Source organism: Schistocerca serialis, chromosome 3, assembly GCF_023864345.2.
Source record: "Schistocerca serialis cubense isolate TAMUIC-IGC-003099 chromosome 3, iqSchSeri2.2, whole genome shotgun sequence".
Classification (NCBI taxonomy): Eukaryota; Metazoa; Arthropoda; class Insecta; order Orthoptera; family Acrididae; genus Schistocerca; species Schistocerca serialis.
In genome coordinates, this window is record NC_064640.1 from 836,010,572 (window position 1) to 836,024,248 (window position 13,677).

Sequence of the window (13,677 nt, forward strand, 5' to 3'; positions counted from 1 at the left end):
ACTGCATGGCTTGCATGATCTGTACAAAAACATTTGAAAATCCAGATGTGGTGTCTGAACGTAAGTTAACCAAAATATGTGGTGTAAAATAGGGGAACGAAGTGGGAGAAGACAAACTCTATGTTGAATGAGGAATCTCAGTTGTCAGCAGCGAATCTTTCCTAGAGAATAATTCAGAGAAAAGATATTGTCAGTATGTGAAACTGCAGCACAGAAAAAAAAGAAGTACTGCAATAGTTTGGGGCAGAATGGTTGTTATGCACATTCTCAAAAGAGAGTTGTGAGCCTCCTGTAGGAGATTGTTTTAGTGAATTATTTGCTTCACTGTAGCATGTTTATACCTCTACTGGCTTTGACAGTCAATGGTAACCATTCCTGTCAACACACTGTTGCACCTCGAAGCTGACTGATCGCAATATTAGTTCAGGTTAAGTTAAGTTTACTCTCAACATGGTGGCATACAAAAAGCCCAACACCTACCAACCTTGACATTGGAATACCCCTTGCAATGGCCACACACTATCTGGCCACAATTAGATGTACTGATACTGCGTACCTTGCCCACCCTGCAGTCAACGATCAGGTTGACAGCCAGTAAAAGGTCTAATGTCACCTCACTCACATGGTAAATGAAACTATTCTATTTGCTGATGAGTTATGAGCAGAATTTTTTCAAGACAATGGCTATCTGTAATTCAGTCGCTCATGAGTGAAATTGCATTTATTGATGAATACAAAATAATCTGAATGATTGCAATTATCCTTTCCATTTTTTTTTCACATGAATAACTGAAAGCACATAATGTAACCTGAACAAATGACTATTTGTTTCTAAATTTAATTAGCAAGTTCTTTTTTGGAAGGAGTTCACAAACATAAACTGTACAATTGTGGCAGTTTATTTTTGTGTTATTGTAGTGACTTGATCATTACTTCAGAAACTGCTTTTAATCATTAAATTAGTTTACTATTTCCTATTGTTACAGTGCTAAACATTTCAACATTCAATGAGAACAACTCACCACTGAAGGTGTGCTCCCAGTCTCATTTCTGCTGTGTGGCCTGAACCCTGGGCCTGGAGGCAAGTTTTTCTGAACACAACAATTGACACCAGGACTGAAATGTAATTCCACGTGGAACCTGAAATAAATTTAAGCATGGGTTTTAATGCAAATTCCTACAATTAATTTTCATCTGAATATGCAATGAAGCTCTATCACTAACCACAGCAAGAACATCACACATCACACACACACACACACACACACACACACACACACACACACACACACACACACAGAGAGAGAGAGAGAGAGAGAGAGAGAGAGAGAGAGAGAGAGAGAGAACTGGCTCGGAAAGCTTTTTTGGCACTTTGTGACAATGCTATCTAAATCTTGTATATCACCTGGCAGATATTGGTGATGAAGCATTTTTCCTCTGGAGCAGTAACTTTCAATATATGTGAAATGTTCAATGTGTCTGACAACTGCACCTTTCCTATCTTTGTACGACTTTGTTCTTCTGTCACCTCCTCTTCTTTCTTTGGTTGCAGGTGACAAATTGTTCATGGTACTCTGACAAATTTTGTTGAGTCTTTGTTTTCCTTTTTTTTCTGCAAAATCCCCATGAAAGTCACCCTACAATCCCAAATTCTTTCAGAAACTCCTTCACATCTTTTTGGGAATACAAAGTTCATGATTAGTTGCTTTCCTGACACTTTGTCCCCTCTAAGCTCAGTTTTCAAGAAGAAGATATGGTGACTGTTGTCAAATATAGTTCCTCTGCCAGGCTCAGTTACTTTCTTCATAAAAATTTTCATGGATCTGCCATACATTTGGCGTAGTGAGTTCCTTATATTTCAGTTTTCCAGCAGGATATTTACAGTTCAGCATCTGTGAAAACTCTTTCGTTTGGTACATAAAGATCGATGTAAAATAAAATTAATTAAAACCCAACTGATACTAGTTGTATGTCAAAGCAATGAAAGTTCAGGATTATATTTTCAAGAACACTGAACTAATGAGAAAGGTGTTTGAAAGGAAAATTATATTTTAGATTAGCAGAGGTTACCCAGCAATGAAGAGGTTAAGAAGAGGATAATTTATGTGACTAGGTAATTAATTCCAACAATATTAAATCTTCAACTAATAAATATTTGAATATTACTATAAGAAGTGTCCCTCCTTACCGCTTCTTTAACTCAATATTTTGTTACTATTGCTCTATACTACTTCATCTCTTCCTGGAACTACAGTTTGTTGTGGCCTCTTCCCTGTCATGATTGATATCACTCTCAGCACTATTTTCATTGGGCTTGTCGACATGTTGTTCGACAGTACAAGTTTCCTCTTCACTATCCTCATACATTTTAGACTGTCCTTCAGTAAAACTGACCACAAATTCCTTCTAAAATCAGCAGTGGAAAGAGCGCACTGGCTGGTCAGTTTCTCATAAAACAATGTCTTCTCATACTCCCCAATATTGCCAACCTAAACATTTTAGTCACAATGCTCAAAACCACAACTTTTATAAAGTGTAATATCCAGATCTGCATCCATATCCACTGCCGGCAGCCATGATATATTAAGATTTGGCCTCTTTTGCAACCAATTAGAATTTGGCCAGTTTTGCAACCCAACATGTTGAAGACATGGCCATCTTTACAACCACATGCAATTTTCCCACCTCATTTTAAAAGTCTTAGAGCTATTTCTGTGGCCTGATTGATAAAGCATTAGATAGATAGTGATAACTTGTACACGAGGGCAGCTCTAACTCAATGTTTGTTTTTTGGTCACAAAGCCATATTTGCACCTGGGATACTCAAATAGTCCTAAAATTTCCCAGAAAATATAAGTAACACTAATATTCATGAAACACATGGATAGCTACATTTTATTGCAAAAGGTATTTACCTTATCAAGAGTTTGTACCTCATTACAAAAAATGAAATGTGCATAAGGAATATTTTGGCTGGGAGTCCCTTTTCGGGGAGTTCGGCCACCTGCTGCAAGTCTTTTTTATTTAAAGCCACTTGGGTGACTTGCGTGTTGATGATGATGATATGGTGATGAGGAAAACACAACACCCAGCCCCCAAGTGGCGAAACTCTCTGACCTGGCCAGGAATCAAACCCAGTTCTCTTCACATGGCATTCAGCCACATGAATCACTCAAATATGGAGGCAGACATATCAATGGAAATCATAGGTGACAGAGACTCCAAAAGACCTCCCACATTTTGTCAAACTTGTTAGATTGAGAATTTACTGAAATAAGTAATATTTAATTTGTGTCATAATTTACAACTTCAAAACACAACTGTTTTGTATGGCCTCTAACACCAAAATTCTACTTACATTCTTATGTCATTAAATTAACTGGGCAGCGCTCAAAAAGTCACATTTTTAAGAAAACTAATTTTGTAATATGCTCTGTAGAGCAAGTGTCAGAAGTAGTTTCTAGCCAAAGTACCTAACTATTAATGACCCAAACTAAATATGTATAATTGCACTAGAACAAAATTTATATTATCCAAAAGAATTGTTAACATTTGATGTATTTTAACACTAATACTGTTTTCTGATAAACATCTGTCTAAGGAGATCATGTTATAGCAGATATAGTGATACTGGAAGTATTAGACATTCCTGAGGCAAAAGTGACTTGTAATGTGAGTGTCTTAATGAAAGGACATATTTATAATTGCTCCGTATTTGCAACTGATGTGCAACATTGTTGAAGACTGTGGAATGTGTTACACTGGGTAGAATTTAGTCTACCAGTGAATACCTACAGATACTATGACAAACTTCACAGCCAGTGTTTCTACTTGAAAGGCAGCAGAAGATACTTAATATACACTATGCGAAACCTTATATGACCTGGGAAACACACAATGCATTTTCAACTTGGGGGGAGACCAACACAATGAAAAACATGTACAAATATTTCACTTTTCTCCAATTAGCTAACCTTGCACCAATGTAGAATGTAATTCCATGACCTGTGAGTGCACTTGCGGGTTCCGGACAAGAAAGCTGAATGATGGTTTAACTGATGCTGTGACCATGATTTTAATGTGTAGACATTAATAAATTCCATTGTCTGTTGCAGAAGAGACTTTTTTTTTAAATTTTGTCATCAAGAGCAATGAGGGTTATTAACAGCACCAACATGGACAGCTAGCTAAAATGGCAGCTTTAAAAAGATTAACAGTGAAGCCTGAAATATGGGTATCTGTTTTAAAAGAGACAATTAAAGTACACTTCTAATATTTTGCCATATTTCAGTGCTGTGCTTTGTGAAAGTAGGGAACAGTGTCCATGACTGTATATGTCTATATTTTAATTTTTACAGATAGTGGCAGCCAAATCTTTGGATGTGGTTTACCTACCAATGTCATTAGAAGACATTAAAAGGGAATTGGATAAGGGGTATGTGGTAGAACCACATCAAGGAACTACAGAAACAATAGCACTCAATGCATCAGTTTTAGTGTAAGCAGGTGTAGATCAAAGTGAAAGCAATGTGGAATTAAGTTTACAAAATGTATTAGTGTAAATGTGTAAACAGATTAACATGATTTCAGAGTCAAATGGTTGAGTTTCCAAAGAACTTTGCAAATAAGATGACAGACTTCTGAGCATAGAAAAAAAAAGTTCTAAATGAAACAAAAACATTAAGATGTTAGATAACACAATTTTAGAAAGAAACAAAGACTTTAAGGAGGTAGACCAATGAATTTTGATGACGAAAACTGAACTTTTTAATAAAACTGAGAAAGTCAAAGAGGAGTTACATAACCTAGTAGCTGTCATTCCATAAACAGGTAAAAAAACTGGATAAAAGAGTGGGAAGTGTAGAGGGAAGTGTAACTGCAACAACAGAATCCAGATTGGATAAAGTAGAACTGAAAGTTACTGAAGTAGAAAATGACATCAAAAAGGAAATTCTTACTGTAGAAGCTTAAGATAAAGATTAAACTGAAACTGCCAGGATCTTTATTAGCTACCTCGCTTGTACAATAAGCTGTCTTACAAAGCAATATTAAGACAACCATTACCATGACAAAGTATAATTACTAAAAATACTGACACTAAAATTACAGCCTACAAATACACAAGGACCATCAGTGATAGAGGTATTGGCAATGCCTTTCATTTTATTCTTTGCGACACTCACTCCAGTGCCACTCTTTGTTTCTATGTTAATAATGCTATTGAAAACAGTAGCGTGGTGATGTGTACATCGATGACACCCTAACGCAGCATGGCACAGTACCATATGGGTTTTCTGATTCTGTAAAAGAAAACTGTCTGAGTTCTGGCTGTATACACATGCATGCGGTACACCTAAATATGATTTTTATCGCATGTTGCAATTCCATGTAGACATTTAATCTTGAACATAGCATTGCCAAGCCACTCCATGATTATGGCTGGTGCCCATGTCATTTTCTCATGCCTGTACACTGAAATGGGTACCAGATCATTCAGTTTTACAAAATTTTCTCTTGACTATTGTTGAGGCTCAGCATGTGAATTCACAAGTGGTTATTAATTGACAGTGTTTTGTTCCACGGAGTTTCTCTGCCAGAGATTGTGCAACATGTGGGGTGGCTCTGTACTGAGAGAGGAAGACTGATAAAGCATTGCATTTGTTGTACTGTTGAACCAGCTTTGTCATATATGATTTTGAAAGTTTCTACAAATCTTTTGGCGAGTCCATCAGCCTCAGAATGAAACAGTGCAATCCTGAAGTGTTGGTTTCATGAAATAGTTTAAATTCCTAGGAAGAAAATTGTGTGCCAATGATGATAGATTTTGGCAGTCCATCAATACAGAGGATCTTTGATAAATCCTGAATAGTCTTAGCTGAAGATATCTATGACATTTGTATCACAAATGTAGCTTTGGAGAAATCACTGATGAGAAATGGTCCTGCAAAATCAATATGCACTCATGACTGGGGTTCTGATGCCTGTGGACATGGAAATAATGTTGAGGCAGAACTGACATATTTCTAACAGATGTGGCATTTGGTCAACATAATTTCAGTGTCTTTGTCAATACTTTTTCCAGCAGCACTGCTCTCTGGCGATGTGTTTGGATCAAACTTTGTACCAATGGCATTTATGTAGTATGTGTAGTACCTTAGATCCAAGCACTGCAGGAATAATTATGTGTGTCTTACCTGATTCTGAATGTATCAAAATGACATCTCATGTTCCATTAACACTTTAATATTCAGCTGATTAAGTAATTTCTTATCATTAGGACACTCTGAATATACTGTTGATCTTAGACAAAACAGGATCCTTGTGGACAAACTTGGCAATTATATTGGAGTTTATTGGGAAATTTCCCAGTGTCCTGCCTACTGACATCTACTGGAAAGCATACATCAGCTGATGAGTCAAACTTTTTGTTTTGTCCTATTGGCAGAAAATAAAGCTAATTTGCTTTTGCTTGTAGTGCTGTGGACTTTAATATAATTTCAAAGTCATAATTCCGCACAAGAAGTGCCATGAACTGCAAACATTGAGCTGTCCATGTATGAACAGCATTGCTCAGACCAAATGTGGCTGCTAAATATTTGTGCCTCTGAAGAGCATAAATTTACATCCATAAATTTAATCATGAAACTTCTTGATTGCAATTATAATTGCAAGAGCAGCCATCTCAATCTGACTGTAACTTCTTTGCACCTCTGTGAGAGTATTTGAAGCAAACACAACTGGTCATTGAAAACCACAATGTTGATGCAAAAGAATGTCACCTATGCCATAGTCTCAAGTATCTGTGGCAATTGTGAGTACTTTGCTCAGGTCATATGGTGTAAGGCATTTGGCGTAAAGAAAACATTGCTTCAATTTGTTAAATACACATAGGCATACACTATTCCATTTCTGTTTGCTATCTTTACATAAAAATCTGTGCACTTGTGCACTGATAGAAGCTATGTGAGAGAGAAAATTCTCAAATTAATATATTTGCCCTAATATGGAAAGGAACTGCTTGACGTCCTTGGGAGACAGAGGGATTTTAATGGCATCAGTGAGTTACAATGTCAGCTTGATGCAAAGTAGAGACAGTACTTCACTTCACTTTCAAAGAAGATGCACTTATCTTGATTACATTTCAAATTTTCAGCTTGTAGAATTTTGAAAACAGATTCCAATTTCTGCAAGAGTTCCTGTTGAGTTGTACCTCGGACAATAATGCCCTCAAGATAGTTCACAATACTCTCAGCTTCTGAATTAATTGCTCTAAATACTGCTGGAACAAACATGGTGGGCTGGCTATTCTGAAGGTTAGCTGTCTGTAATGGTAGAGAATGAACAGAGAGTTTACTGCCATAAATCTCTGTGTGTCTGAGTGGAGATTTGCAAATATGCTTCTGTAAGATCCAGTTTGGCAAAGTACACAGTACCAGCCAATGTTGGCTTGGGAATAGGATGTGAATCAATAATAGGCTGACAATTAACCATCAATTTTAAATATCTGCAGATATGAAGTCAGCCAATCAGTTTTTGTACAACTAGAATTGGAGTTACCCTTTGGCTATTGGTTATAGCTTTGATAACCTAATTCTGTTCAAGAGGGTTGAGTTCCTGCTTTACTTTATCTTTTAATGCAAAAGGAATGTTGTGTGCTTTGCAAGATTTCAGTACTGCATTCAGCTTCAGTGTAATGTGTGCCCTGTAACACTTGATACTACTTGTTGCTTTGGAAAAAAAAGTTGTCATATTTTTGCAACAACTGATTTTACTTTCCATTCAGAATTCAGCTTGAATTTTGTTCATTCCCTTGTTAATGGCAAACCCCTTAGCAGTCATAAGATCCAATCCTTTCATTAGTTTATTTGAATTTACACCAATGATTATACCCTGTTTTGTAAAGTATTTATACATAAGTGAATACCAAATTTTTAAAGTCTATTAGCTATGGAATTCCTAACCTTCAGTATGCCTGCAGATTAAGAAGTGAAATTGAAAACACTGTGTCAATTTGAAAACTCTGTGACACTTTGATAATCTAAGAGTTAAATAGTGACTTCTCATTGGCTTTAAAGACAGCATTCACATGATGTTTCATATATGAAAGTTTTTGGATTTGGACATGTTCGTTTATGAAAAATAATTAAGTTTTTGCTATTAACCAATGCAGTATGCTTAAGTGTCTCCTGTTTTTGTCAGTTGTGCTTCATTTTGCATACCTCAGCCCTACATGTGGTCTTTTTACAACAATTACAACATCCATTACGATAGAAAAAATTTTTCCTTTTGTGGTTTACGCCACAGTGTGAACAAGACTGCAATTTTGTATTTCAAAACTTGTTTTCTCACTGTGTCAATTGAAGAATGTGCATGCCTTGTTATTTCCAGGTCTGGTCCCAATGATTGCTTGGTAGTGGCTGGCTGTTTACATGTAATGAATTCATCAGCATCTTTACAATGTATTGGTTCTGCAGATACATGCAACTGTTCATGTGTCCAAATCAAAGGCAAGAAGCCTTGCAGAGACAGATTTGTTAGAATAAACAGGTCACCCTTTAATTTATTGCCAGGAGAGGGCATGATAATTAGTGAGTCGTCGTAAGATTCCTTACTCTGTTCATTTTTACAATGAAATTTACATTCCTGCATCAGTTTCTGTAATTGAGTAATCCACTCTACATATCTTTGATTTGACTTCTTGAAACATTGAAAAAAATTTGTGTCTGGCAACATGAACTTTTAAGTCAAAATATTTCACAAGCAGGTCTTAAATGTCAAAGTAAGAGAGGTAGTCACTGGTTCACAAGTATGTGACAATTTCTGAAGAGACTGAAATACAGTGGGGCCTGCATATGCCAATCCTCATCATCAGATATCTGACGTGTAGCACAGTGTTGCTCTAGTCACTGGATAAGCTGTTCCAAGACTCCACATTGCGATCGAATGTCAGAAAGCGTGGTGGTTGAATTTGGTTGTCATACTTGTGTCCTTTAAGTCAGGTCAAGAATGTCGTCAAGAGCTCCTGAGTTGCTGAGAGTTGTAGCAGTACATTTAGGACTGGTTGTAGGACAAACACTAGTTTGGTCATGTCTGAAAAATATGCTGAGGACAGTTTGCAAAATTCACTAAAATCTTCCTGGAAAGGAAGAATCATAGTGTAGAAATACACAATGATGCCACAAATATCAAACTAAAGAATCACCAAATGGTGACAAGAATGCTGTGGGTTTCCACCGATCACTAATTTCCAGTTTTTTGTCTTGTCACCAAACATTGAGTATTGGTGAAAAATTGTCAATAATCTTTAAAGTTTTCCACATCGCCAAAATGTTGACTGGCAAAAATTTTCATCAGCACCAAAATGTTGTAAACATAGTAACTGAATGCTGCTACTGATTCAACCCAACCCTCCACAATAGCAGAAAACTGCCGTAGTTCATAATTTAGCCATTACACAATTGCTAATTAACACTGTTTCACAGGATGCACTAAAACAGAAATATGGCAACAGACTAAGAAATAACAAACAACATTTATTAAGTGTATATTACAAAATGGTACTTAAATTTGATGTATGGCACCAGACGACCTAAACCAGATAAAATGATATCCAAACAACTTTGCTGTCCCTTGGCAATCTAAGATATTGTAAGTATCATTGAATGTAATGTTGGAGACACTCTGCATTGCTCCAACTTCTCCATAAATAGTGTCTGCTAAGTCAGAAGATAAGTCTTCACAGTACCATACTGAGTGGTGCGCAGTCTGAATTGAACTGTCTAGCTGCTAGTTCTTGACTGTCTGAGTGTCTGTGGCATGTCTTGTTTTTGTGCTTGCCGGCAGCAGCATTTCTCATGTCTGCCAGTACGAGGTGGAAGCAATACATTCTGTGGTTAACAGTATTACCTATTGACTGTGCACCCTGTCGGTGAATGTATATGATGTGCATGGAGGAAGCGGTGCAGGTGAAAGGCAAAAACGTGTGCTTCAAAACTCATTACTTGATGCTGAATCCAAGTCATTACTTCATTTGGTTATAAGGAACAAATGGTTTGCCAAATAGGCTGCAAATGAGAAATTCATATGGCGTTCACATATTAGAATACCAGGAGAAAATGTTGCCAGCTTTTAATCAGCTTTAGGATATGATGGTGATACACACACAAAATGAGAAAGAAAATTAATCCGGGATTAAATATAAAATGAAACAAATTACATGAACTGACTGCACCTGTTATCGCAAGAATAACTTACAGCAGAAAGACCTGTTGTGGTGATAGTACCAACAGATACCATTATATTGCAGGAAGAGCAAAAGTTCAAGAATTAGACTGAATTGTAATTGTGCTCTTTTATTTATGTATAATTTCCTTTTGTTACACACAACATGAACCCTATAAGATAATGCCATCTGTTCAGCACTGTTCTATGCACATTTTGATGAGAACTTCAATTAGAAGATGCATGTTACTGCCACTCTCAAACAATTAAGTTGAATTACTTTTGTTCTTGATATAATTGGGCTCTTGGAAACAAATGAATCAACCTCCTGACAAATTTTGCACATTTCCATTCAATAATATCTTTTAGAACAGTTTTCTGTTACGATGTTAAAAATTATCAGGGATAATGGCAAAGAGTAAATGCATCAATTTGAGGTAAGGGAACCTGGTCTAGAAACAACTGAGTTATAAGCCAAAATCATTTTGATACCATCGACACTGGAATTCCTGTACCGGTACTGTTATGGCTAAGATTGCAGGACAGGCAACTTTCAGAGGTGGTAGTATGGACCAAACCAAGAAAAAAATGTCTAGTAAATATGGGCTCTAATATGCATACCTTAAGATCTGTGAGCACATGTTCATCTTCGTTAGTGTGAAACCTCTCTTCTACTGAATAAATGACTAAAGCTCTTAAGGTAGTCATTTTAGAGTCCATATTTACTGAACATTTTTTTCTTGTTTGTGTCCATACTACCTCCTCCAAAAATATGGAAACCAAAGATCTTGCAGTAGAAGATATGTGTTTCACAGTACTGACAATGAACAAGTGGTCATAGCTCATAAGGTATGCATTTTACAGCTTATGTTTACTAGACATTTATTCCTTGTTTTGGTCTATACTATCATCTATGGAAATTGTCTACCTTACAATCTTAACAAGAATAGTACTTGTACATGTATTCCACTGTCAGAGGTATAAGAACAATTTTTGACTCTGTCGTTTCTGGACAAGTGTCCCTTACCTCAAATTGACACAGTTACCCTTCTCTATCATCCCCAAAAGTTTGTAACATCATCACAAAACCACCCCGTATATTTGTATTGCTGTGGTCTTACGGCATCTCTGACTGTGGGTCTTGGTTACAATAATTCATTCACTATGTGGTTCATAGCAGTTAATTTGCACTCCTATTTTCTCATTTCTTACTAGACGTACTGCTGTGTAGACCACTAACACCAAAATAAGACTATGTTCCATACAATAAAAACATTATTCAGAGTCAAAAGGAACTTTATGGCTATTTATCTGCATTACAAACCCAACTCATGAATCCAAACTACTAAATCTTTAAATATTATGAATAAACAACGTAAAATAAATAAGCAACACTGAGACTGAAGCAGTTGTTAGTTGCACACTGTTCAAGAGGAAACAAATTAAATTTAAGGACAAGCTAAGATGAGAGAGAGAGAGAGAGAGAGAGAGAGAGAGAGAGAGAGAGAGAGAGAGAGAGCGAGCAGTGTTACCTTTCTTCTGAAGATGGGTCTTTAGTTGGATCTTCATACAGCATAACTACAATTTGGGACATATAATTCAGTTCCGAGACCATGCTAACATACTCCATTGCCCGGCGCCATTGTTCATCTTTTTCAACCTACAACAGCAGAAATCATTTCAAGGTACATATATATGACGTCCTTATGTTTTTTAAAAAACGTATCAATGACACTGAAGGTTAATTACAACACAGTTACCTTCATAAGTTGAATTGCTGACCAGACATGCAGAGTATTCTGGAATATATTGAAAAAACTTCGCTCTTACCTCTGAAGTTACTGTTGCAGTCCTGTTTACATAACTAAAAGGAGGAACCTGAAAAGTTTTGTTAGTTGGCAGCACTGACGAAATGTGTGTGTATTTTTTATGAGAACAACAACATATTTAGAGGTTCAGTTCAGTGGCACTGAGACAAGCACATTTTAACAACATTCTTTTTATTAAATAAGATTAGATTAGGTGCACTTTTAGTTGGCAGTTGATCCATAGTTAGCAGATCCTCTGGCAGTGGAACATGTCAGAAAAGAAGAATGCACGATAAATGTTTACGAAATATGAACAGACATGCTAATGTACCTTCCCCCGTTCCAAAATGAAATTTCCCTTGTGGATGTGGAATTGATAGGATATAAAAAGTGTCACTTAATATTAAATGTTCAATACACTTTGGTGCATATCATAATTCATAGGCTATTGTAGCCACATATCATCAATAAAAAAAGAAATTAAAAAAAATAAAAAAAAAAAACATTTTGCAGCACTTGTTTACAATGCTCACATTATTGCACAAAACTGATCCAGAAGTCAGATTGTACGTAATATTCACATTATTTTGTATTATTAATAACAGACATATCAATCAGTTCTGCTAAGAAATTCATCAATGGAGTCAAAGGAGTTGGCCACCAATAAATCCTTTAGACTCTTCTCAAAATGAACTTTATTTTTAGTCAGACTTTTTACAGCTGTTGGCATGTTACTGAAAATGTTTATTGCTGAATAGTGGACACCTTTCGGAACCAAAGAAAGTTATGTCAGATCTTTGTACAAGTTATTTTTATTTCTAGTATTGATTTCATGAACTGAGCTGTTGGTTCAAAACAAAGACTTATTTTTAATGACAAATTTTATTAAGGAATAAATTTATTGGGAAGTGGTATACAGTATTCCCAGTTCATTACCAGCCATCTGCAGAGTGTTCTTGAGTTCATACCACATATAATTCATACTGAACATTTTTGGCCTCAAAGAAATTTTAGCTTGGCTTGATGAGTTACCCCAGAAAATAATCCTGTATGACATTATGGAATGAAAGTAAGCATACTATGCCAGCTTCTTTATTTTTATACCACCTTTGTCTGACAACATCATTCGCATAGCAAACAGAGATTTGTTTAGGCACTTCAGCAGTTCTCCTCCCAGTGAAATTTATTGTCCAGCTGTAATCCCAAGAATTTTAACAGTGTCAACTTCTTCCATCTGCTCGCCATCATATTGTAGGGATATGCTGGCAGAAAGGTTTTTACAAGTTCTGAACTGCATATAGTACACTTTTTCAAGGTTTAGTGACAGAGAATTGACTACAAACCATTATTACTGTCCATGAAAATTTATTAGGTGACCTTTCTAGAGCTATACTTTATTTACTGTGTATTGCAATGTTTGTATCACCTGCCAACAAAACAAACTTGGAATCTGGTACTGTTACTGATGAAAGGTCATTGATATACTCAAGGAAAGGTTTGGGGCCCTAAGGTGAAGTGTTGTGGAACACCATATATTAAAATTTCCCAAGCTGGATGATGCCCGACAGCTTAATATATGTCTCTTTCATATTGACACCCTTTGTTTTCTGTCGGAACCAATTTGCAGCATTTCCTGTTACATTGTAAT

General features: G+C 36.2%; 1 protein-coding gene across 8 annotated transcripts in view; it reads right to left on the reverse strand.

Annotated features, from left to right (window-relative positions):
- Positions 1-13,677, reverse strand: part of LOC126470878 (inositol hexakisphosphate and diphosphoinositol-pentakisphosphate kinase) — a 591,274-nt gene that overhangs the window by 164,349 nt on the left and 413,248 nt on the right. For all 8 annotated transcript variants that reach the window (XM_050098893.1, XM_050098898.1, XM_050098892.1 and 5 more), the window contains 2 exons: positions 11,754-11,881; positions 1,023-1,140 (listed from right to left, as the gene is read on the reverse strand). In XM_050098893.1, coding sequence (XP_049954850.1) covers positions 1,023-1,140; positions 11,754-11,881 — 246 coding nt within the window. The remainder of the gene's footprint in view (positions 1-1,022; positions 1,141-11,753; positions 11,882-13,677) is intronic.